At 37.3% G+C, this 27893-nt stretch overlaps 1 protein-coding gene across 3 annotated transcripts in view; it reads left to right on the forward strand.

The window, feature by feature from the left end:
• MUSK (muscle associated receptor tyrosine kinase) overlaps nt 1–27893 on the forward strand; it is a 91333-nt gene that overhangs the window by 13824 nt on the left and 49616 nt on the right. For all 3 annotated transcript variants that reach the window (XM_065947145.1, XM_065947144.1, XM_065947147.1), the window contains exons 3-5: nt 3197–3348; nt 7946–8073; nt 9485–9626. In XM_065947145.1, the coding sequence (XP_065803217.1) occupies nt 3197–3348; nt 7946–8073; nt 9485–9626 (422 nt within the window). The remainder of the gene's footprint in view (nt 1–3196; nt 3349–7945; nt 8074–9484; nt 9627–27893) is intronic.

Consider the following 27893-nt stretch of genomic DNA (forward strand, 5'->3'; position numbering starts at 1 on the left):
AACCCTTACACACTATTGATGAGAATGCAAGTCGGCGTGGCCTCTATGGAAAACAGTATGGAGGCATCTCAAAAAGCTAATAATACACGTACTGTATGATCTAGTAATTCTACTCCAGGGTATATACCCAGAAAAAACTGAAAACACTAATTTGAATAAGTACATGCACCCCAAATTCATAGCAGTACTATTTCCAATAGCCAAGATATGGAAGAAACCCAAGTGTCCATAACAGATGAATAGGTAAAGAAGATGTGGTATATATTTACAATGGGGTCTTACTCAGTCATAAAAAAGAATGAAATTCTGTCATTTGCACCAGGGTGTATGGACTTAAGAGAATATTATGCTTAATGAAATAAGTCAGAGAACAACAAAGGCTGTATGCTACCACCCACAGATGGAATCTAAAAAGTAATACAAATGAATGTATATGCAAAACGGAAACAGACTCACATAGAAAATAAACTATGGTTACCAAAGGGGAGACGGGAGGGGGAGGGGAATGCAAATTAGGGGTACGGGTTTAAGAGCTACGTATGTGTGTATTGTCGCTTCAGTCATGTCCAACTCTTTGCAACTCCATGGACTGCAGCCCTCCAGGCTCCTCTGTCCGTGAGATCCTCCAAGCAAGATTACTGGAGTGGTTTGCCACTTTCTTCTCCAGGGGATCTTCCTGACCCAGGGATCCAACCTGCACCTCTTTCAGCTCCTGCATTGGCAGGCAGCTTCTTCGCACTAGCGCCACCTGGGACCACTATGTAGAAAATAAACGAGCAACAGGATATATCGTATAGCACACGAACCTATAGCCATTATCTTGTAATAACTTTTAATGGAGTACAATCTATAAACATAATGAATCTCTAGGCTATGTACACCTGAAACTAATATAATATTGTAAATCAACTATACTTCAGTAAGAAAGAGGAAAACAATTTATATTTTGAAAATTATAAATACTTTTGTCCCTCACAATCTACAAGTGATTTATATACTTTAAGCAGCAATGATACAGCAGATTATAAATCTTGAAAGTTTCTATTTCACAGAGTGGTTTGACTCTTAGTCCACAAGCACATCTGTAAAATATTTCAATATTCACATTTTCCATGCAAACTTAAACATAGCAAAAAACTAAAGCAAAGCAAAAATTACATGAGAGTCAGTATCATGGCTATCCCTAGTTATTTAATGTGATTTAATGAACTACCCAGTGATTATATCATCCTTAGTCACATAGATCAAAAATTACTATATCTTTTTTCTTCTTTAAGACCAGTGTGTGATGGGGGCCATACATTGAATTCAAAATCAAGAATTCATTTCCTTTAAATCTTTTGTTTTCAGGTTGTATTATTTTTCCATTTCTACTGCAACAAATTACCATAAAATTAGTGGTTTGACACAACACAAATTTATTATCTTACAATTTTGGAGTTCAGGAGTCTGAAACCAGTCTCTTTGGGCTAAAATCAAGGTGCTGACAGGGCTGCATTCCTTCTGGAGGCACTAGAGGAAAATGTGATTTCTTGCCTGCATTTCTTGGCCCTTTGCTCCATTTTGAAAGCCAGCAACTGCATCACTCCAGCCTCATCACATCTCATTCTTTGATCCTCCTGCTTCCCTCTCCCATCTTTTAAGGACCCTCACTATTAGGTGGCGCTAGTGGTAAAGAATTTGCCTGCCAATGCAGGAGACGTAACAGATGTGGGTTTGATCTCTGGGTCAGGAAGATTCCCCTGGAAGAGGGCACAGTCACCCACTCCAGTATTCTTGCCTGGTGAATCCCATGGACAGAGAAGTCTGGCAGGCTACGGTCCTGGTCGATAGGTTGCAAAGAGTCAGACACGACTGAAGTGACACAGCAGGCAAGCATGCATGATTACATAGGGCCCATCTGGATAATTCACGATACTCCATTTCAAGATTCTTGACATCTGCAAAATCCCTTTTGCCATGTAAGGTAACATATTCATAGGTTCTGGGGATTAAGACATGAATCTTTGAGGTGGTGGTTTACTCTGCCTAATTTATACTTGTTGCATAAAGCATTTTTATTTGGTCATAAAACTCACTTTTAGGTTGACATTTCCCCTCATATTTCTTTCCATTGTCCTAACTCTCTTCTTAACATTCAGGCTGCATGCCATTTAGTGAGATAATATATGTAAAACATAATTTTTACAGTTTGAGCCTGTTTTGCTCCCTATGTATCCCATGGAACTAGAACTGTGCCTGGCACTTGTTAGGCACTCAACAAACATTTGATTAATAAATGAACAAATACTTAGTCAACTGCTAGTTAATCCAATATATATATTTAACCCTTCCCTTTTTGTCCATTTTTTAAATTGAAGTATAATTGATTTGGGACTTACCAGGTGGCACAGTGGTAAAGAATCTTCCTGCCAATGCAGGAGACACAGAGACACAGGTTCAATCCCTGGGTGAGGAAGATCCCCCAGAGCAGGAAATGGCAACCTGCTCCAGAATTCTTGCCTGGAAAATTCCATGGACAGAGGAACCTGGGGGGCTATTGTCCAGGGGGGTCACAAAGAGCTGGACATGACTGAGCTACTGAGGGCAGCACACACCTAGTTGATTAAATGTTGTGTTAGTTTCAGGTGTACAGCAAAGTGATTCAGGGTGTGTGCGTGTATGTGTGTGTATAATCTTTTTCAGATTCTTTTCCATGATAGGTTATTATAATATACTGAATATATTTCCTTGTGCTATACAACAAGTCCTTGCCGTTTATCAATTTTATATATAGTAGTGTGTATCTGTTAATCCCTTTCTGCTAGTCACATATGTGTGTGTGTGTGTGTGTGTGTGTTCATTATCTGGCTGCTATTCCCAGGAAATATGGGAGAGGACTCATACCTTGGGTAATGATATACTTTCCTAAATAAAGTAAATTTTATGTTGGGTGGGTCCTATCAATAGACATCACCTTTCGAAATTATTTTTGAAGGACTCAGCACTGCTTTGATTATGGGAGTCTAGCAAAGATTAGAAAATGTTAGCTTTCTCCTCCCAAATAAGCTTATTCTATTATTCAGAACTTACTTGAGTTTCCTCTTCCCTTTAATCTGCTTCATCCATCGGTAAATCATCTGCTGGATCATATAATCATAGTCAAAACAATTCACAGCTGGGGCCCTAACCTGCCACAATCGTCTGTGACCCACAGGCTCTTTGATACCCGGTACAGCATTCGGGAGAATGGTCAGCTCCTCACCATCCTGAGCGTGGAAGACAGTGATGACGGCATTTACTGCTGCATTGCCAACAATGGTGTGGGAGGAGCTGCCGAGAGCTGTGGAGCTCTACAAGTGAAGATGAGTGAGTGGGAAAGAGAATCACCCATTGATTTCTAAGCGGACTTGGTACACTTTGAAGTAGACAGTAAACAGAGCCTCTTGCATATCTGGAGGTTGGGCAGCCAGACAAGTTCAAGTTCAAATCACAACCTTGAGACAGTTCCACACCTTTTATTCCTGCCATCACCCACCACCCTACAGGCAAGCCTTATCGTTTTCTGCCTTCTCCCATTTTCTAGCCTTTATTATGGCTCTTTATTTGCACCACCAGGAAATCTTTCACCAGGAACTCCCCTTTAAAATCTTTACCATGTACCTTTAATTTAAAACAGTTTCATTACAACCAGACACCCTTTAATCTCTAACCTCTTTGCAGACACTTATTCTACCCTTTTGCCTTATTTCAAACCTGAATTTCTTGAGTGACTTTTCAAACTTGAGTGACTTTTCTGTTTAAAGGGAGGCTGTTTATTTCTTATCCACTTCAAGTCAACAAGACTAGCAGGTACTGATGGTTCATTGCTGCTTTTAATCCATTATATTTTGCATTCCTGTGCAAAACCTTTCCTCTCATGAAGGCTTATACCATTTTGACCAATCTCTCTAACTCTATTCATCATCTACTCACTTCTAGGTCTTCTCCCATATTTCTCAAAGATTTTGATTCCAGATTTATTATCTTTCTATCCACTCCTACTCCTGCCATTATCCTAAGAGATTTTAACAGCCATAAAACAGAACCACTATTCACTTCATCCTATAGCCCTTTGACCTTCACAAGTCCAGTGATGTTAACCTTAACTCTTCATCAGTCTATCCAACCTATGATCTTGGTACCCCAGGAAATTAGGTCACATCCTGAACATGGATATTTCTATTTCCAGCTCTGTCTGATGAGTGAAATGGTTTCTCACACCCCGGACTTGCCTCCAAACAGAGGAACAAACTTTATCGATCTCTTTCTCAGCTAAGGACAGAGTCCAGCTCCCTCATGCCCTTCTTCCCACGCCAAACCATCACCATCATGGTCATGCTCCTGCTCTTACCTCCTCTCTTTTCTCTGTTTCACTGACACCACAATGGGCACATCATTCAGTTCTCTCTTCACTTCATTCTCTCTCCTACCTGGCATCATCACGCGGACCTTACTAGCATCCTCAAATCTCATGAACCCTTGTGCCACAGCACCTGATGCTTGTAAACTCTCAACCTTATAATGACATAACCTTTATTTTCTCCTCTCTGACATCACACTATTGATTGGAAAAATCACAGAAATACACATATTAGCACCATACCAAGCATGGTGGAATCCAGTTCTGCCTGTGACCTTTATTGTAAGTTTTTGTTGTTGATTTTCATCACTATTTCTTTCATCTTTTATCTTTCAGTTTTGTTAGTATTGTTTTGCTGGAGGAAGTCACTGCTTCTTTTCAGTGTGAACACATGAAATGTATTTTATGAATGTTTGCATGGCTGAAAGTCTTTATTTTGCCCCCAATCTTGAGTAAATAATTTGTCTCAATACAGAAGTGAAGTCGCTTAGTCGTGTCCAACTCTTTGCGACCCCATGAACTGTAGTCTAACAGGTTCCTCCATCCATGAGATTTTCCAGGCAAGAATACTGGAGTGGGTTGCCATTTCCTTCTCCAGGAGATCTTCCCGACCCAGTGATAGAACCCAAGTCTCCTGCATTGTAGGCAGACGCTTTACTGTCTGAGCCACATGGGAGATTTAAAAGGCTTTTCCTTTAGGTTCTAATAGACAATTATTCATTGCCATATGACATTTTAGGTTGAAGATAAGAAATCTTTCTCTTATTTGTTTACATATAAATCTGATATTTATCCTAATTTTTTTTGGGGGGGATTTTTCTATTTCTAGAATTCGTAATGTTTCAAACTGACAAGAATACAACAGGCTTGTGTTTTCTTTTGTTATTTCTACTTAGTCTTAGGTGAGCCATTTTGCTCTAAAAACCAAAGGTTTTTTTTTTCCCCCCAAGTGAGCTACACTTTTTGTCTATTTTCTTCCTCTTCATTTGATCTCATTCTTAAACTTTTAATCAACAATTAGGTTTCTTTTTTTGGTTTTTTTATAACTCCAAGTTTATCCCCATATTTTCTACATATCTATCTTGATATTCTACGTTCTAGGAGATTTGCTTGACTTTTCCTTCTATTTCATGTATTTGGTCTTCAATATAACCATGCTGCTATTCTGATGTTATCTTCAGTACTTTAACCTAAAGACCCATATTTTTAATTTCCAGGTGTTCTTTCTTCTCTGATTGCTCTGTTTTTCATAGCCAACTCTATGCGTTGCATGGTGCAGTATTCACTTATCTAAGGATACTCTTTACACATTTTTAAAACCTTTTCCCCCCTACTTTGCTTCTGTTTTCTTCATGCTAAGTTTTGATTTTATTTTGGTTCTTTTCCTTCATGTTCATGGTCTTTCTCAGATATCTGTTAATCTTTTATGTTCATCACACCTAGAAATGATGTCCGAGATTAACTGTAATAGGTAAGTTGTGAGGACATCATGGGAAAAGCTGATCTGGAGATTCTGAGAGTAAGTAGGTCAGGATGTACCCACAAATAGGCTTTCTTTCAGCATATGGGGCAGTAAGAACACCAAGTAAGGAAGAAGGATCTATTTTGCTGATGAATGAAAGTGTGATTCCAAAGACAGAGCATGTTTAAGTACTTTACTGTTTTGTGATAACTCCTTTTCCTTCGAATATTGTTCATATTCATTCTGGCACTAAATGTTCTTGATTTTGGTTCTATCTTAAATCACCTTTTCTTCTTCTCTCCTCTTCTTTTCTCCACTTTCTCTTTAGGAAAGCTCAGCTAGTGTGGGTACACACTGGTGTGGCCATCCCAGCTGTTAACACTGCCACACTGCTTGCTAAAAAACTGTTTCCTGAGACTCTCAAGGTCCCTACTCACATTGCTACCTAGGACCTCCTTAGGGAGCTCCTTCCCCCAGATTCTTGATGGTCCAACAACTAAAGGCTGAATTTTGGCATAGCAGGACACCTTCAGGATCCAACCTGAACAGAATAACCAGTTGTGATTAGTCAATGCTCATGGCTCCACCTGAATCATGCTCCCTTAGAGTGGGGAATCCATCACTCCACATCAGTACTCAATTCATTCCTAGTTTACTTCATCATCAACTACTCACAAAGTTCTCCTGACCTCTCATCAGTAGGTGGCAAAGATATCATTTTCACTGAGAAGATAGGAGTTATTTGCTTTAAACAAAGGTTTTCTGCCTAAGACATTATCTGTGACTCAGGTTTGCCATAGGGGTCAGTTCAGGGAGCCCAAGGAGAGGAATGAATAATACTGTCTTTGATTATATCACAGGCATATCAACTCCTAAGCTAAACTTTGATCAGTAGCTGTATGACAGCTCTACCCACAATCAAGGTGCCTAGTCATTATCTAAATGCACATATTCATTGTCATTGATAAGAAGGAGGATTGTATGCTTTACATAGCAGGCACAGCGACAAAGTTGATATTTTCCTATAACATGTTTAAAGCTTGTCTTGTACTTTTGCCACAGTGCAAGATCATACCACCTATAAATGGCAATAAATAACTAGACTAAAAATCCAACAAAACCATGTCCCCTCAACACTCAACACACACACAAACACACACACATACAGTTGAAGTAGAAGGGGAAAAAAGTCCTTATTTCCTACTCTTCTATGTCAAAGCAACACATTGATTATGGCACGTGACCTGAAAGAAGTAAAATGCATCCATTTCTCAGTAGTCTGTCCTGCTAGACAGACTCTATTTGATAGTTCTCTATTTGATATCTGTAACATAAAATTCCTAAGGAAATAAATTTAGTTTTCATTATTTTATGAATGTTTCACATAGTAAAATAACTGACATCCTGAACTTGTCAATTCTTCTATACATTAGATTTAACAACTTCTTCCTCTGAAAGCTCAGTACTGGAGGATAAAAATTAACTGACATAAACTATTTCTTCTGAAAAAATTAATTTAGGAGTGTTTCATAGTATATACAAGTTTGCTTTGCAGAGTAGAGTTACTCTGACTTGTATTACAGAATTTCTCTGATTATAAATATAGTAATATCTGATTCATTTTCTAGAGGACAAATGTATCTAATTTTTAATCACCAAATTTAATGGTCAAGTTAAGATGGAAACTAAAGGGACAGTAGGTCATAACTCAGAATTGTATACAAATGTAAACATATCAAACCTTTATTTTCATATGTTTTCATGTCTGTTACTATGAATCAATGTGAGTTGTTACAGCAACAGCTTATTTTAATCAACTTTTTATTAACTATTTTTAAAAGTGAAGACCACTATGATAATTTCACACTCCTAATGTTTATGAATTGATTTTTTTCAAATAAGATTAAACAGAGCTAATCTCAATTTTAAAAAATTACTTGTTTGATATCCACTAAAAACATGGCTTAGCACTTGGAGAGTTCTGTATTATAATATACCTAAGAATATTTTTAATGGATATTAAGAATTAAGCATAAAGTTAGAAATTCTAAGTTTAGTAAATCCAAGTTGCCTTTTTAATTTTTTCCTTTATTTTCCTTTAGAACCTAAAATAACTCGTCCTCCCATAAATGTAAAAATAATAGAAGGATTAAAGGCAGTTCTACCATGTACTACAATGGGCAATCCCAAACCATCAGTGTCATGGATCAAGGGGGACAGCGCTCTCAGGGTAAGTGATGATTATGTTAAAACATGTATACACAACGTATTTTCAAATACAACAATCCTTTGCAAATTCAGTCACACACTTACAAACTTCTAGTATAAAATATTTTCCATGCACAACATTTTAACCAAACCTAAATATTTTAACCAAATCTAAATATTTTCCATGTACAACACTGCAACCAAACCTATATCTATCTATCTATCTATCTAGATATCTAGATAGATAGATATAAGGCATTCCAGTTGGGGCTGAGTAGGAGAGAAAAGAGATAGGGACCAGTAGTGTTCAGGATGATAAAAGAGGCAGAGCAGAGCTAAGCTAGAGTTGTCTTTGTTGGTGGTCAGTTGGTTGGTATTTGAATTGTTTTTTTTTTTTTAACATTGAATCTTTGAGACTCAACAGATTTTTTTTTAAAAAAGGAACTAAGCTTCAAGCTTTAGACCTGACAAATAGCTTCTAGAAGGAGACAGAAAGAAATAAGATTTGGAAGAAAAGGAATGAGAACATTCTGGAGTGAAGTTAGAGCATTAAGACTCAAAACTGGTGACTTTGACAATGACCTCAATCATATAGAGTAGTCAAACTTGAAATACATTATTCACATCCTTATTTTGTACTGCTTTTGTATCTTATACCTACATTTATTGATAAATTACTATTCTGCATCATCATTGTCTCTTTCCATCCTTGTATAACCTACTATGAACTCAGTGACATCACAGACAAGGTGTTTTTCATATTACTATACTCAGAGTATTCCATGGGGGGATACATAGATGTTGATCTCAATTAACTGAAATACAACATAATATCAATTAACTTTGCTTTATTTAAAATAAAACAAATAGTTTTCATTTTTATGATAATCTATATAATTTTCTGACTTTCTTTTGTTATATTTTCTACAGTAAAAGGAGTGGCTCTATATATACTAGTGAATTTAGATACCCAAGGAGAATACAGATATAATATTTTAATTATAAAGATCAGTTTTTTTATTTTCTGTAGAGTTTTCCAACTTTTAAAAGGTCATATATTCCCCTAAAGATCCCATATAGGCAGTAAGTACGCTTGTTAAGAGCAATGATTTTAATCAGACAAACTTGGGTGTGATTTTTTTAGATATCAAATTCTAAAATAAAACTTGTTGGTTTAGGACATCCAATAAGCCTTGGGGTCCTCGTGTATTGAAAGAAAATAAAAATAACTATATCTTATGGCACTGTTATTAAAATTTATTTTTATAAGGGAATCTTATACTGTCTCATTTATTATTATATGTTATCCATAATAAATATCAAATGTTAAAATAATATTTCTGATGAGTGATAATGATGACTTGATGAAATATAGCAAATGTATCCTTGACAGACTCATGTTCATGCAAAACTCATGTACCTATCTCTGGCAGGAAAATTCCCGAACTGCGGTTCTTGAATCTGGGAGCTTAAGGATTCATAATGTACAAAAGGAAGACGCAGGACATTATCGATGTGTGGCAAAAAACAGCCTTGGGACGGCATATTCCAAACTGGTGAAGCTGGAAGTGGAGGGTAAGGAGCTGTGCTTCTTCTGAGAGCAGTGCTAGCAGAAGGCCTCACGCTCTACTGTGAAGGCTGTACTTCATCTTGCAGAACAGACAGGCAGTAAGGAGTTTAGTGCCCTCAGTTATTCCAGATATTAGACCATCAAGTCAACACTCAAAAACTGAAAGGAGGGAAAAAAGTTCCTTTGTTTAATAGGTCATATTCCATCTATATTCCATCAATTGACTGAAACAGACTATAGTACTAAAACAATAGGATACCATTTTAGAATATCTTCCTGGCTTGGACAGGAAGATATTATTTTACCAATATCTTTAAATTGTTTATCAATTTGAAGATACTCATCTTTCACAACATAAAAGATGTGTCTTAAGAATGTATCAAAAGAAAAATGTAACTTCTTTCCAGATTGTATTCTGTCACAAAGGTTTAGAAAAATAAAGACCTGACTCAAAATGTATAACTCCAAATGGTCCTACTTCTATGAGTTATACTGTCAAGATACTTTACATTTTTTAAAATGTTCCTTGAAGTCAATTAATTCAACAGCTGGTTGTAAAAGGTCTTCACTGAGAAATCAGAATCCAGATTGAGCTAGGGATTCTATCCATTTGGTCATCAGCTCCCTCTTGACCTGAAATTATATCATTTTTGCTTAAAAATAGAAGCTTTCAGCTTGCCTATATTAGGTGAGGAAACTGAGTGCAAAACTCTTTCCACCTTTTCCTGTTATAAGTCTTAGAACTAACCTCTCTGGTTCTCAATTTTCTTATCTGCAAAGTGGGGTTTATTGTGAGTATTCAGTGAGATAAGTTACTGGTAGTATTTAGCACAATGTCTGGCCCTTTATAAACACTCAACAAATGTTGACTATAAGAATTATCACTTCCTTTTCTGCTTTACTGTTATCTGATCAATAAAGTGATTATCACACATTGACACAAATTACATTTCAATTGGGAAAGGTTTCACAGCTTCCCCTAGCTTGCTTTGATGTCACCTTTCTCTTAAGCCAAAATTGACCCCTTCCTACATTTCTTCCTTCCCAATCACAGTTTTCTATTAGCTCCTGTAAGATTATCTTTATTGCCTAGCTAGATATTCTCACAGCTTTAATGATCTTACTTCTATTAACTGTTCATGAAAAGGAATGAAATGAGAGGAAATTGTGGTTGTCAGACATAAAAAGGACATACTTTTAGCACAGCTTCTAAAATTTAATATCTTTTAAATGATCAATGCTATTTAAAGCTCAGAATGCAACCACCACCTGATGTAACTCACTGAGTGAAAATTAAATAAACATACAAACACATTTGGTCACACTTTCAGACACAACGAATGTCTGCCTGGATTCAGTGTTTCCTTGAACTATGCACGGAGGGATACAGAATAAATGTTAGCCATTTATAAACAATACCATGAAGATTTTTCTCTTCAAGGCATGAAATATGAGCCCTCTGATTCATAACATAAAACATTGATTGTTTAGGTTACTGTCTTCAAAGATAATGGAACAATTTGCTTTAGTTTCGAGAAAATTATCACAAATCTCATTAGTTGGAGCTCAATTACATAGCTTAGTCTTGCCTTGCCATTTAGTTTTGTATCATGCCTATCAGTAAAACTGAACACTCTCCTTCCTAATATTTAAACAGTCATGTTCATTGTGTTAACAATTAATATAGGTAAGACATTTTATTCAAGTTGCTAGTACTGAAAGCTCATAATATCATTTAAAGGTACTTTAAGCTCATTTTAGCACACATGTCTATTTCTAGTTCATTCTAGTCCCTATTAAAGTAGCCAATACACACAAAAAACATGTGACATGCTTAGCACAACTGCTGGTATATACTACACATTTAGTAAATAGCATCAACTAAAACTATTACTATTAGAACATAAATATTGCAGCAAATCTGTTTGGGCTCTTGAAGCTCGGTGAGATTGGCTTCCACTTAAATAATTGAGGCTTGTCCACAAGATATAACACAGACACAACCTATTTAAAAGAAGGGTCAATTAAACCAACAACACAGAGGAGATAAAAAAGCAACTAAGAAGTCACTGGAAGAATCCCAATATGCCTGCAAATGCCTGCTGTCTTGGCAACCGTGAGGGCTGAAGATGAAGCAGGGTCACTCAGGACAGATGAGCGTTTGTTACGTATTGTGTCAGTAACGCTGCAAATTAGTTTGAGTAAATCAGAACGAGAGCCCTGTCAGTGCTATTTGATGCTGGGCTACATCTATGGCAAACAGGTATGCCAGGGGAAGACAGGGTTTGTCTGCTGTTGTGAGCGTCTAATGAGGTTAATCTTGCCAGTTTATATAGATTTGGTACAGTGTGTTCACTAAACCTTAGCAGCCGTAACAAAGGTGAAAGAAATACCCTTGGACACGGAAGTGAAGCTCCCTCTCCAGATTGCCATCCTCAGGCTGCTGGGTCACTGGAATGGTAATATAAAGATATTTTAGGGGACTTCCCTGGTGGTTCAGAAGTTAGGACTCTGTGCTCCCCATGCAAGGGCCTGGGTTTGATCCCTGGTCAGGGAACTATACTGCACATGCAGCAACGAAGACCAAGCATAGTCAAATAAATTAAAACAAAACAAAACAAAACAGGCTCTTTGCTATCCGAGCTTATGAAAAAAGATTCTACCTTTCTGCCTTGCCTTAAAAGGTTCAAAGGGTGACATGCAAAATTACTGATGGAACAATCCAATTTAACCATGACCAAACATGGATATCTTTATAAAAGGATGAACAATGTGATGTCTAACATTTAAAAATACTAAATGCTTTACAGGGATTATTTTATTTAATTTTCACTAGCAGTCAGTGAGGAAGGGCCTATCATTGTACCATTTTAGGAAACCGAGGAACACACAGGTTACTAACTCACTGAGGACTCCACAGATAGAGGCACCTAAGTAATGGAGTAATGCCGAGTACAGTCTGTTCTGTTAAATAACAGGAGAATCATGTGTGACATTGTCAAGATTAGGATCAGAATGGGGATGGGGGAAGAAGCCAGAATTCTGTGAATGAAGGAGAATGGGAGTAGAAGAAGAGAGATAATAGATGTAGATTTATTTTTTCCCAATAAATTTGGCAGAAAAAAGAGATGAGTCCAAAAACTGAGCAGTAGTTGGAAGCCTCGTTGGCACACAGGTAGTGTGGTTTTGCATAATTTCTCTTTTAAAAAAGATTGAAATGTTTTTTATGGCAATGTTAACTTGAAATATCCCATCCTCGCCTCCTCCCACAAATCCATGGCTGACTCATGTCAATGTATGACAAAAACCACTACAATATTGTAAAGTAATTAGCCTCCAACTAATAAAAATAAATGAAAAAAAATAAAATAAAAATGAGCAGAAAAAAAAATTGGCAATGTTAAAATATTAATGAGAAGGAACCCAGAGAGAAGAAAAATTTGAATATACAGGAGAGAGGCTGAATATTCAAGGGACTGTGGTACTGGAGAAGGTAAAAGAGATGAATTCAGCAATGAACTTTTTATGGGGGTGACCACATGACCCAGTTTACCCTGTTCTGGTTTACACCTGTCATCCTAGAATAATTATTAATAGAGTCCCTCTTTTACTTTCAAAAATATCCTGGCTTCAATGGTAAATTGCATGATTATTGTACTTAGACAGGAAAAAGAAACTTTCTTCCTTGTAATAGGGAGAAAGGAGAAAGGGGGTATATTCCGGTATAAATGAGTTCATAAATTAGGTGGATGGAATTTGAGAAAGCTCTGTTCTGATGGGCTCTGTTTCCTGTAGGAAGTAGGAAGTAAGATTAGCTTCTGAAAATACTCCTATAAAGGGGGGCAGAGGGATGAGGAGGTTTTTAAATAGCTGTGGAGGATGGGGGCGATGACTCACAGGAAAACTAGGCTTGCTGGGCAACACGTAGGTTTCAGCAGAGAACAGGACTAGGAATACAGACTGGCAGCAATTTGCTTCATTCTAGGTTTTTCCTGCAGGGTGGCATAGCAGTATAGGTATAAGTCAGAAAAAGTAGAAAGCGAAATCCAAAGGCAAGGTATAAGCACTGGAGCTTTGCCAGGAAGGAAAAGAGGGCAAGAAAGTTGAGAATATTGTGAGAGAATGCTTGAAATGATGACTCATGGAATCTTTATGTACTAAATACACAAACCTGGGATCAAACACAGAGCTCCAGCAACATGATAGACAAGATAACATGAAAATCTTTCTACTACAAACATTTAAAAATGCCAGGTTAGTTGTATAACTCATAAGGAAACAACAAACATTTTCTAAAGTCAAGAATGAACAGAAATTTGCAAAGCAGAGCCGTAAGATCATGGGGCGGTTGGACATTGTCCTCCATGTAATAAGACAGGTGGCCGTTTCTTTAATGGGTAAGGTCAGTTTTTAAGACTCTTAAAGGGACAGAAGTCAGTCTTTTGCCCCTGTGAAGTGGAAGCTGGGATTGATACCATTGTATAAAGCTGAGGACCATAGAAGTAAAAAGGTAGGCCAGCAAAGTTCTACCCATCAGCAAAGAAAGGCAATACAGAGGCTTGTCTATCTCTCCATAAGAAGAAAAAAGAAGTTTTCTTATGAATGAATATCCAACACTCAGGACTATATCTCAATTATACTTGATTTTGAATTCATGCTGCCAGCACAGCCAGTTTAGGAATCCCCAGCTAGAGAAATTAGCATATAAACTAGTCCTAGGTCTTCCAAAGACATAGAGATGGCCAACAGGCACATGAAAAGATGCTCAACATTGCTAATTAATACAGAAACACAAATCAAAACCACAACGAGGTACCACCTCACATTGGTCAGAATGTCTATTTTCAGAAGGTCTACAAATAATTAATTCTAGAGTAGGTGTGGAGAAAAGTGAACTCTACTATGCTGTTGAGGGAAATGTAAATTGGTGCAGCTACTATGGAGAAAGAGTATGGGGGTTCCTTAAAAAAGCTAAAAATAGAACTACTATATGATCCAGCAATCCCACTCCAGAGCATGTATCCAGAAAAAATGAAAACTCAAATTTGAAAAGATACATGCACCCCAACATTCATAGCAGCACTGTTTACAATAGCCAAGACCTGGAAGCAACCCAAGCGCCCATCAACAAACAATTGGCTTAAGAAAATGTGGTATATATACACCGGCATATTACCTGGCTATAAAAAAGAATGAAATAATTGTCATTTGCTGTAACATGGATCTAGAGAATATTATACTTAGTGAGGTTAAGTCAGACAGAGAAAAGACAAACACCATAAGAGTCATATATGAAATCTAAAATATAATACAAATGAATCTACATACAAACAGAAACAGATGCACTGACACAGAAAACAAACTTATTGTTAAAAAGGGGGGGGGAGAAGGAGGGAGGGAGGGACAAATAAGGAATGTGGGATTAACAAACTACATAAAATAGATAAGCAACAAGGATTCACTCTATTGCACAGGGGAATTACATTCGATATCTTTAACCTACAGTGGAATATAATCTGAAAAAAATAACTGAATCACTTTGCCATACACCTTAAACTAATACAATATTGTAAAAAAAACTACAATTTAAAGGAAAAAATTAGTCTCAGGTCAAAAATTTTAACAACAAAAAAGCTGAAAAACAAAACACTTTGCACAAGTTAGGGTTTAGATAAAGCCACACTGAGCATGAATTCACAATGCAAAATTATCACATCCACAGGAAACAATCTGCCTTGAGTCAGAGATAGCTAACACAATAAATAAAGAGATTTAAGCCCCAGGAAATCCAATTAACAACACAATATAATAAATACTCTCAAATGAATATGGTAAAGTGAAAGACACAAAAGGAGGAATGACAAAAAAGAAAAATACATCAGGAAGAAGAAAGGAAAACCTGATAAAGAATTAAATATAATTTTAACAAGTGAAAAATACAAAGACTAAAGTTAAAATTCAGTGGATGGATAATGGTATATTACCCAAAGTAAGATTATCACAAAGTTGTTTATAACAGCAAGTTTTTAAATATAATTTAAATTTGCATCAATAAGAGGCTGACAGTATGTGATGAAATTCGTGTGAACCATTAAAAAGGATGAGATCAATCTATAAGTAGTAACTTCTATAACTATCCACCATATATGTAACTTGGGTATGTTTCCTATCTGAAATTTCAGTTTCCTCATCTCTAAAACAGGGATAAAAATAGCACCTACCTCTTAGGTTGTTGTAGTGACTACATGAATTATTACTGGCACACAGAAAGCATGATGTAATTATCAGCTGTCTTTATTACTAACCATTAATATTTATATAGTGCTTATCATGTGCAAGTGAAAGAGAAAATGAAAGTTGCTCAGTCGTGTCCGACTCTTTGTGACCATATCAAGGCACTATCCTATTTCTTTAGAAATATTAACCATTAGAAATACTAATGTTTTCATAAGTAAAAAAGTAAGTCAAAGAGCAGTATGTTATGTATTATATATTGGGCTACCCTGGTGGCTCAGCTGGTAAAGAATCTGCCTGCAATGTGGGAAACCTGGGTTCGATCCCTGGGTTGGGAAGATTCCCTGGAGAAGGGAAAGGCTGCCCACTCCAGTATTCTGGCCTGGAGAATTCCATGGACTGTATAGTCCTCGGGGTTGCAAAAGAGTCAGACACTATTGAGCGACTTTCGCTTTCACACATTGCAGTAGAATAGCAGATTGTTCACTGTCATCATCTCTGCATACAGAATTACATGACGGTGGTTACCTTCCATCATACACTTTATAAAGCTTTAGACTTTCTGAACTTTCATATAGAGACCTTTATAATTAGAAAGAATGAAAGCTTGTATTTATGCTTTGGAAAAAATTACTTCTTCCAAATATACTATTTTAATCAAGTGACATCAATCTTTCTGTTCATTGGTTTGATATACTATTTTTGTATTTCTGTTGCTCCATTCTGCTTTAGAACAAATACAGGGATGGAAAAAGTTTTGTCAAAGGCAATTGATTCCTATATTGATTAGATATTCGCTACACTGGGGTATTGAACCAAAGAATGTTCAGGGAGGGGTCATAAGAAATAGAACATGGAAACTGCCATTTCCTTAGGGGAGGAATTAATCCATAAAGACAGTAAGCTGAGAAAGTAGGGAGCCAATTAGATGGAGTGGGAAGTGAAAAGTTTCAGAGAGTGGCAGCTGCGGTGAATTCTCTTCTCATTTGACTCTTCTTTCTTACTTATGAACAGAAACCTAAAATTAATGATTCTACAGTGGCTTGGAGGATCCCAACTAAAATTCCATTTGGGTTCTGATTTCTCAATGAACATCTTCTACACTTGGTTAGGTGTTATTGATTCATAGGTAAAATAAAGGTAAGTTTCCACAGAAAAGGGAAGCACTCCTGGGTGAGAACTATATAGGTATGTTGACTTGCCTTTGGTAGCGAAGTCTTTGGTTTCCAGATCCCATATTCACCTGGAAGGCAGAAAAGAGATGTCAACCTCATAACAATGGAGGATCTTCCCCTGGAAACGTTAACCCCTCTCTCAGGTACCTCTGTGACAACGGGCTTTAGGAGAGGTCTCATGGCCAGATAGATAAGGGCAAGAGAAATATGAAACATATCATGTTTCATAGAAAGTTTCACTTTCTAAGGGGTCATTTTAAAATATTTTACCATATTTGGAGTGAATTCCCAGTCATTGGTTTCTTACAACAAGCATTGGCTAATTCCTTGTTTCTTTATCATGCATTTCAATATATCAGGAATTGAAATTTGTCTTACCCAGCTTAAAGGCAATCCTACCTCATTTGTGGCTCCTGCCCTTTAGCTAAGAAGGTTCCTTAGCTGTCTCCAAATATGAGAATGAATATACAATTATAGAACAAAGATAAATCAATCATATTTCCCGGAAAGATTTCCTTATATTTAACTTCAAATATTGCTTCTGTTGAGATCACTTCTTTTAATTAGTTCCTCACAGAGGTAAAAATATCTTTTTCAGCAGCATAATTCCATGTAGCCTCACCCCCACTCGCCACATCTGAACAAGGATTCTTACTGCATTAGTTTTGCTTGATTGAAAATGGACAAAGTAACTTCTCAGGGCCCTATAGAAAGAATTACCTTATAAGTCAAGAGACAGCCTTGTCTCTTTCTAACCTACTTCATGTTCTACCTCAGGCACATGAGCATCCAAAGAATGATTCATATCATTTCTCCTATGTGTCTAACTGAAACAGATTTCCCCTGAATACTCCCCCAAGTACTCCAGAGCACTCAGTGGCAGAGCAATACCACCTGGAAGTATGATGATTTGAGTGATAGAGCTGGAGTTATCAAGGAGAGGCTGCCATCAAGGGAGGCTATGAATGACCTCTGAAATACCAGAGTCTTGTTTTACTTTCCTGATTTTGACCTGAGGGATATTCTTCCTTTAAAAAATGTGTTTCATAAACATCACAGAAATTAAATATGTTTAAGATGATAGTCTTTTTATAGACAGAAAGATTATTGTTTTGAGATTTTTTTAATCATTGGGAAAGATCTATTTAAAAAATTACAAATAGCTAATTTTCTTATATTTCCCTTACATTCTTACATATTTCCCTTAGACTTCCCTTATATCCTTCAATTTAATTATTATGAAATGATTTACTCATTTGGAAATGAGCACTGATCTTATGCCTTCTGTGAATATAACATCCAGATAAATCAAGCTTTGTGGGTAGAAACTGGTTGAGTGTAGAAGACTTGAGAACCCAGTTAAAATAGATGGATATTGGAACGAACTGGGCTCCCTGGTGATGGCATGTTCTATTACTACCTCATTTTCCCTTGGAGCTTTAAGCCATTAAGGAAAAGGTTGGGCAGAAGGGAGGCTAACACCAAGGGTTCAGTCAGTGGCCACCAGTGGGAAGAGGGTACCTGGCACCAGCACAAAACTGCAGATGAGAGCCCAAGAAGCAGATCTGGAAGAGAACAGAACCCTTCTAGGTAGAGGGTTATTGTGGGCTCCTCTAATGTTTAAACAACTCCTTGTTTGCAGGAGGCCTCAAAAATAGACCCATGTCTCCACACCTGGGAGAGGCATTTTGGGGAGTGAGGAGGAAAGGTGAGCCACCTGGCAAATTTAACTGGCTCCCATGCAAGCGTTCCCAACACTGGTCAGGGTCCTTATTGCTCCTGTCAGTCCCTTTCTCTGCAATCTGAAAAGCTTCACCATATATCCTTAGGAAAAACTTGCTCTGCGGGAGGCTTCTGTTGTTGATTTTTTGCAGACACACAGTATATAAAATAAGTAGAATTCTAAAAGACCAAACAAAATACATATGTACATAGGATGACCCCGAGGCAAATGTGAAGAGATCTAAGAGATCAGGACTGTTTTCAGAATGTTAGACTTCTGTCCATCTTCTTTCCCAGAGATCAGATTTCCTTACTGCATCTAGAAAAGTAGAAGTGATCATGTAATGTTTACACACATTTGATTGACTTTCTCCTTTGTTTACGCTGCAGCTCTTAATATGACAAATGCCACAGAGAGAGGTATTTAAACCCCCAGTGTGTGTTGTGCTCTCAATGATTGCAGTTTTAATAAAATTTGCAGTGGCCCTGTTCCCGGCATCAGTTCTACCTGTTTGATGCCACTAACAGGTTTGATTTGCTGTCATGATTACACTGTGTAATTAAAAACCAAAGAAAAGCAAAAGGCATAAACCTTTGATATTCCTGGGGGCTATCATAGGGAAAATTAAATCTGCATGATTAATAGGGTGCATGCTCTCAGAGGAGGGTTTGACCCATTGATTTCCACTTTAGGGGAGATTACGCTGCATTCTCATCTGAAAAGTTCTGTAGTGTGTTCAAGAAACAATGGTAACGTGGTCCTTTGTTTGAAGAGTTGTCAGTAATGTTCTCTAAGGGTAAAAAGAGTTGTATGATTATGCACTGAACATATAATACTTCAAGGTAAAGAACAGTTAGATTCTCTTCAATTGCTCTGAAGAAAAAATGTGCTGCAAAGATTTTTCTTCAGTTGTTTACGATAATAGAACTGATATAATGTTGACAGTATATTGTTTGAAATGAAATTGAAAAGTTAAGGAACTTAGTATACTGGCTAATAACATGGGCTTTAGATTGTAGAAAACTGTCTGGGCTCCAGAGTCTAGAGCCAGCTGCTTAAGTTCATATCCTGGCTCCAGCATTCACCACTTCGGTAACTTCAGGTAGGTTACTTCCTTTCATAGTTCCTCAGTTTCCCTATGTGTAAAATAAGGTGAATACTAGGTCCTATCTCATAAGTTGTGAAAGGATAAACCCAAATACTACATTTAAAGCTCTTACAAGAGTGCTTGGCACAGAGTAATCACTCAAATAATACCCATCAATGCAGTTCTAGGACTAACGAAACTTTGGTACAACAAAAGCAATGACTTAAGCACTTGGGAAGACATTTACAGCTCTTTATTTCACATGCCATCTTTATCTTTGAGGTAGAAGCAGTCAAGTTCAATCACAAAAACTCAATTTTTACTTAAGATACAGTTGATGTTTTATTAACTTTGGTTTTATCAGAAGAGTAACCATACACTTTAAAACCTAGAAAGGGGCCCTAGAAGTTATAGCTCAACCTTTTAATTTTCAGTTAATGAAACTTGAGACCAGAAAAATGATAACTTTGCCCAAGTTAGTCAAGAACATGGATGGCTTAACCCCTAAACCAGGACATCTTTCACAACTCCATTCTTGAGTCTTTTCTTTCTCTATGTTTATGTTACATAGATGAGAATTCTGGAGCATTGACATGCCTTAGCATCAGATAGACTGAAGTGTTAATCTTGACTCTACCACTTACTGGTTACATGAAGTTGGATAATTTATGTCACCTCTTTGAGTCTGTTTCCTCTGTGTGAAATGGGTGCAATATGACTCGGAGCAGAGAGTTCTTAAAAGGAGCTGGGATACCATGTAGATACTGTATGGATCTACCAGCTCTTTGATAAATACTGACTGCTGTTGGTATTGTTGTCTTTTGTTTACATTGTTATGAAGCTGGATGACTTCTAACCAGAGAATATTGCTGGCTCGTCTTCTCAAGTTTCAGAAATAGAATGTCAACATTACCAACTGCTTCTCTTGCTTCCAAAGAATATAAATCTACTCTCAACCAGCAATGCTTTGTCCCTGCATTCTTGATACTTGTTCGAGATTAATAACTTTGGTTTAGCCCTATTGTGACAAGTGACATAAGGATGCTTACCTAAGGTGCTATATGAAGATATGCCTTTACCAGCAAACTGGAAAGAGGCTGTATAGAATCAGCATGTCCCCTACCCAAATAATATAACAACATGAAAGTCAAGGCAGGCTTAGTGCAATATCCCAAGCTTACATCATATTTTGCTCATGACAGCTGTTTGCCAAAAACCTTCTTGAAAATATTGATCATTCCATCACTCACTGCTCTGAAAAACATCTTAAGTGAGAAACTGCTTTAAAAATTTAGTGGCTTGGGAGAAAAAAAAATGGTCTCTCTTGAGAAACTGGCATTTTGCTCTCTTTCCTGTAGTGAGAACTGTATACTTTATTTTTTGCCCTACCTTGCATGTTTTTCAGAATCCAATTTGAAGCGTCATCATATTTGTTCCACTAAACCAACAAGAGGTCTCCTTTTCTTGAGACGAACATGTTGTTATTTAATTTACTGTCACAGTATTGATTATGCTCACTTCAAAAACCTCTATGGAAAGAGATGGAAATAACTAAGTTGATGGACTAATGGAACTCTTGAAGGTAGTGGTTTTCAAGCATCAGTGCACAGGAGAAGCAACCACAGTTTTTATTAAAAGGCACAGCTCTAGGTAGAGATTCCCCAGAGATTCAGACCTGATGGGTCTCTGTTAGGGCCTTCTAACAACCTCCCAGATCATCCCAGATGATCCTTACATGGGTAGTCTATGAACCACACTTCAAGAAACATTGGTTTAAGAATTTCTACCTGGAATGTCTTTATTCCAGATGAAAGTTTAACAATTCAAGGAGAGAGTTAGCTTATTCACCATTTCATGATAAATATTAGGATAGCTTCAAATTTATTCTTTTGTTGAGTGCCTACTATATTCCATGAAATGAGGTGAATCCAAGGATACAGGGGCTTCCCTGGTAGCTCAGCTGGTAAAGAATCTGCCTGCAATGCAGGAGACCCCGGTTCGATTCCTGGGTTAGCAAGATCCCCTGGAGAAGGGATAGGCTACCACTCCAGTATTCTTGGGCTTCCCTGGTGGCTCAGCTTGTAAAGGATCCACCTGCAAAGGAGACCTGGGTTGGGAAGATGCCCTGGAGGAGAGCATGGCAACCCACTCCAGTGTTCTTGCCTGGAGAATCCCATGGACAGAGCAGCCTGGCGGGCTACAGTCCATGGGGTCGCAAAGAGTCAGACACAGCTGAGTGACTAAACACACAGCACAAGGATACAGGATAAATAAGACATGGTTCATTTCTTGAAAAGTGTCCAAATTTAGAGAGAAAGATGGACATGCAAGCAAGGAACTAAAATAATTAGAGTTCAATATATTTTCAACAATAGGAATTTGGGCAAGATACACACACAGGACAGAGGGGACAGAGAGAGGTCAGGGAAAACTTAGAGAGATGAGGTCCAATAGGGCTTTGATGAATGAACAGCAGCTCATGGTACAGACCATACACCAGTGAGAGAGGAAAAAATGCAGATTTATCATGCAATCACAGGCTGACACCAACTCCTAACCAGGAAGCTGAAGATGGTCTAGAGAGTTTGGATAGTACCTACCAGAGGTGCTATGAAAACTAGAATGAGCTACAGTTTGACTCATAAGCTATTCGAGTTTATACTCTCTGTCATCTTTTGTTGGACATAATTTTAAAATGAGTCTATATCTACCATCTCATTGGCGTGGGAACTTACAGTTTGGAGGTTCTATGGTTCTACTGGGGTATCCAGAATTCTATTTCAAAGCCTATCAAAATGTTCCCAAACCGAGCCACTTGAGACAACCAGGATATTATGGTGTCACTTAAGATTAAGGTTATAACTACTGTTTCTTTTCCCATTTAAAATTTCTGGTTAGCTAATAAGTAAATAACTGTTTTGAAAATTCTGGTTCTTATTAAACTTCACCTTCTGTGCCTGCTGTCAGAGCTCAAGTATCTTCCTTTTCATAAGATTAGGTCAAAATGTTATTTAAAAGTAAACTAAGATTTTGATCCATACACTGTGGTTATGTAAGATGTTAATGGGGTTTCCAGGTAGCACCAGTGGCAAAGAATCTGCCTGCCAATGCAGGAGATGCAAGAGATTTGGGTTCACTCCTTGGGTTGGGAAGATCCTTTGGAGTAGGAAATGGCACTCCACTCCAGAATTCTTGCCTGGAAAATTCCATGAACAGAAGCGCCTGGCAGGTTACAGTCCATGGGGTCGCGACGAGTCAGACACAACTGAGTGTGCACATACTATGTAAGATGTTAACAGTCGAGGAAACTGAGTGAAAAGTACCTGGGGACTTTCTTTCACTTCCTTTACAACTCTTGTGTAAATCTAAATTTATTCCAAATAAAAACCTTTGGAAAGGGTAAACTAAAATAGGCTTCTGTCCTCATCATTAAGCAGTGCAGCATCTCCTCCCATTAAAACCAGAAAATAATTATTTTAAGAATGAAAAAAGTGAATCGGAGCCGAAAGTCAACTTTTTTTTCTTGGCTTACAGTTAAACTTGTAATATATTTTCAGGACCATTTTAACAAAAATATTCTTAATAGCTACTCTCGTTACATCTAGGACTGAAATCAAAACAAGTTAACTTCATGTGGCTCTGGCCTGATTTCCTTGGTAAACACGTCTTACTCACAGTCATTTATTCACCATCCCTATTTACAAGCTAAGAAAATGTTATTATCTCAAAGGCCACAGAAATGCTCCCAACCCAAGCCACTTTAGAGAATAGGAATGTCACAGAGGCAGGCCAGCCTGATTATGAGGAGGGAGTCACTGTTTGTGAGGGTACTGTGTATGTTTTTGTAAAGGAACTTGTGTTCCAATTCCTTCGGAGATGGAGCCACAGAGGATAAACCTCTTTATGCATTGCTCAGCTTCAAAGCGGACAGAAATGTAAACAGTGGCAGCACACTAGCATCAAGTTTCTTTGCTTTAGCCACCAAGAAGTCAGGAAAGGAAAATCAGGTATTTACTTAGGTTTATCATTACTATTATCAAGCTTTCTTTTAATGATTGGAAGACAAAAGAAGAACCTGTTCAGAAACAAAGTACCACAGAGTCTCACTATGATAAGTTTCAACCACCCTTGAGCCACTTTTCTGTAAGTAAAAAAATTAAGAATTAAAATTACCTTTCTTGTTCTTTGTGGTGGTTGTCTACTAACAGGCATCTCTGACTCCATAATTCTGAAAATACAATGCTAGATCAGACATCTAACCTATTTAAGAATAGATTTAAATAGTCTAATATCAATTAGCATCCATGTTTTAATAATAGGATCTGAAGAATGAATTTCTCTTTCTAGAGTGATTCTTCTCAGACAACTGAGGAAAGGATTTAAGCTCATGCTTTTAACACCTACAATATAGGTGCTGCTAAGGAAGACTGAAATTTAAAATAAGATAAAATAGCCTCTACCTTTGAAGTCAGTTGGAAGAACAGCTGTCATCAGTCAGGAAGACACCACAGAGGCCGAAACAGGAAGGAAGGAAGGGAAGGAGGGAGGAAGAAGGGAGGGTGGAAGAGCAAGGGGAGATGGCTTCAAAGTCAGCCTTCAATACTTTCTAGCTATGTGTCAGTTGCTATATTAACTTCTTTGTACAGATCGTTTTACTTAATCTTCTCCATAATCCTACAAGTTGGGAGTCGACATGTTCTGCATTTTCTGCAAGAAGAGACTGAAGTTCAGAGTTGAGCAATAGCACAGATCAAACAGCTAGGAAGCAGTAGAGTGAGGACCCAAACTCAGATCCGCCTGCCTGGTTTCCTATAAGGGGTCCTGTACACGACTGAAAGGAAATATTATTTTGATTTCCCAATTTCTGATTATGTTCTTAGAAAAAGTCCTAGAATGGTATTCTTACAGTACCAGGTGGTCAGAGATTTTCTTAGGATATTACCCAAGAAGAAAATTATAAATGTCATGCTACAAAAAGCAAATAATGTACTATTTCAGCCTCCATTGAGACTTCAAGTCTAGGTGGCCAAATTCCTGTTATTTCTTGACTTTCCTCATTCTTGCAGTCAGAAGGACGGAAATCATCTCACACGTGTGCTTGTTTTCTTTTCTGGTTTCATTTCTTTCTTTCTGTAAGATCTACATGACCTGTATTAATTTACTAAATGTATTCCTTTTATCTCCACTGGAGAACTTTGATGGCCTTCCCTCCTCCCATATAACAATACATTCCCCCACCCCTACCCCAGCTTTCTTCTCCCATCAACTAATACAGTGAACTGAGTAGGAAAAACTTAATTTACCTTAGAATCAAGTCATATTCACACAGATACACATTCAAAACTGAGGAGACAGACTTTAATAAGAGCAAATATAAAAATGAGTATTGGATATTCTTGACTTTCAGTGGAATCAATGACCTAACTGCATCATTATATGAAATGCAAATAAAAGCTTGTGCAAATTTATATTCACAGAGGTAGAGTATTTAGAAAGAGTCATACTATTCACTGAATTTGTGAGACTCTAGGTGTGTTAGTTTTAGTTTCAGGTACCACAGATAAGAGGATAACTTATGAAAAGAAGGAAAGCTAAGCAGTTCAAAATTGAGAAGTCAGGACGGTAAACTGGGGTTAGCATGTTGGAAAAATGAAAATATTTGATGGATTTTATTTTCCTTTCTGTCCAGTAGGTAGAAGTAGGAACTAGGTCTTGTGGGTAGTAATTATAAGGAGACTGATTTTGGTTTGATTCAGGATGTGTATGTACCTATTTTTTAAACATAGCTGTTTAAAATAGGTTGATACGATGAAACTAAGTTCTCCATAAATCAAACTATTCAAGAAAATGATGGATATACTGTTTAACTTGGATGTTGATGATATCTCAGATTATTCCAATATGAGAAATCTCAGACTCTCCATTTACTGAACAATCCCAAGAAAGCAGAGAAGGAAAATGAATCACTATCCAACACTATCTTCAAAGTATTTGTACAAGAGGCTGTGCTGGACTTTAGGGGAAAAAATGACACAACAAATGTAAAGTATGCTATGTCGCTCCCTCCTCCACCCCACAAAGATTACAAATCACCTTGGGAGACAAGACCGATGCATTACAGATAAAGTGATTGAAAGAGAATTTATCAGTTAAGTAGAAATAAAGACCATGAAACAGAATACATGTACAATTGATAAAAGGTAAAACAGTCAGTTCAGAAGTCAAGAGGGATGGTGGTAGGATAGGCGAGCAGGCTACACGGTAAAACCAGGACTACAGTCTGACCTTGAAATAACAAATAACCTCATACACTGGGTGAGTGTGTGCAAACTTAAATAGTGTGCAATACCCTTGCATATTTTTCTCTAATTTAAAGTAACCTCAATTGTGTATGCATGTGTGTGAATGTGTGTACATATGTGTATATATTAATATATAGCATATATAAATATGTATATATTTATATACATAAAGAATCTGCCCGCAGTGCAGGGGACACAGATTCAATCACTGGGTTGGGAAGAACCCCTGGAGAAGGAAATGGCAACTCACTCCAATATTCTTGCCTCGGAAATCCCATGGACAGAGGAGCCTAGCAGGCTACAGTCCATGGGTCACAAAAGAGTCGGACACGACCAGAACAACACATAAGATGCATGTTTGAATTTGTGTGTAAAAAGAAATTTTGAGAATCGATATATGAAAGTTTAATTTCTGGTGGGACTTCCAGACTTCCTTTCAGGAAAATGGCAAATCTGAGAGCTTCTGTGATCCCCTGAGTTGGTTCTATATATCTGTAGTGGAGGAAACGGGCGCATTCTTAAATAAGACTGCTTCCAATTCCAAACAATTCAAGCAAAATGAGCAATAATAACAGTAACAACAACAAAGTGAAAGGCAGCAAAGGAAAACTCAGCATTGCCCTCAGAATCTACTTCAAAATATAGTCCAGTCCGGTAAAAGACCATTGGTGTAAAATTACAAAGAGGCGGAGGGTTTACCTGCAACTGCTCTAGAACCCTAACAAGAGTAGTGTAAGAGATGATGAGTAAATAAGGTTCTCAAAACTTCCTGAGGTCCTTCAACTTTAGTGGAGCAAAATTTTGGAGATATATCAGTCAAATAACACAGATACTTTATGTTCCCATCTAAGTCCCCTGCCCATCTCAGGCACCCAGAGTTATCTTGCTGGTTCCAAAAAAACGGTTGTTTCCCCCTACCCCCAACCCCTGTAAGCTTAGAAATAAGTGCAATTGTGCTAAGGAAATAGAGAGACATGCTCAGCCCAAAGACATTCACGTATAATTTTTCAGGCCCAATCTGGTCCAACTATGGACCTTCATTTATTTCTTCTGATTAAGGTCTTTGTTCTAAGCAGGGACTCTCTGCAGTTTTCTAGTGTCCAGATGGACCAGTTTTTAGTATGGAAAAATCTCATTTTTATCCAATATGACCTTGATATTTTAAAAAATATATAAAATAAGAATGTGTCATGGACTTGACTGATAGAGTAAAATCTAACTGGGAAATTATAAGTTCACCTAAATTTAAGAGTATTGGGCATTAAGTATAAAAATGAAGCTTTCTCACTGTGATGCTAGGTAGAACAGAAAATTTGTGTCTGAAAGCTGGAGAGGCATTTCTGGCTTTGCATCTGCAGCAAATCTGTGAGTTTCAGATTCCTTGTCTGAAAAATGGGCTGAATAATATCAGGTATGTATCATCACAGGGAAACGGCTAGCATTAAATGAGATAATGTACAACATGTATGAAAATACCCGTAACCTGTAAGGAACCATACCAATGCATTCTTATTTCTAAAAGTAGATTAACAAGAGCATTGCTATTTTATACTATAAACAAATACTGCACTCAGCTTATCACTAAATCAAAGAAAGGTCTATTCCAACTACACATCAATTTAAAAAAAAAGAAAGGTCTAAATTGACACAAAATATATCTTCATGATAGAAAGATAGAACTTCTTGTGGGATCTATCTTTGATTTTGTTGTATTAAACATTTTGGAACAATTAATTTGGTGGTAGTCTCTT

This window comes from Muntiacus reevesi, chromosome 10 (assembly GCF_963930625.1).
Source record: "Muntiacus reevesi chromosome 10, mMunRee1.1, whole genome shotgun sequence".
In the NCBI taxonomy this organism is placed as follows: Eukaryota; Metazoa; Chordata; class Mammalia; order Artiodactyla; family Cervidae; genus Muntiacus; species Muntiacus reevesi.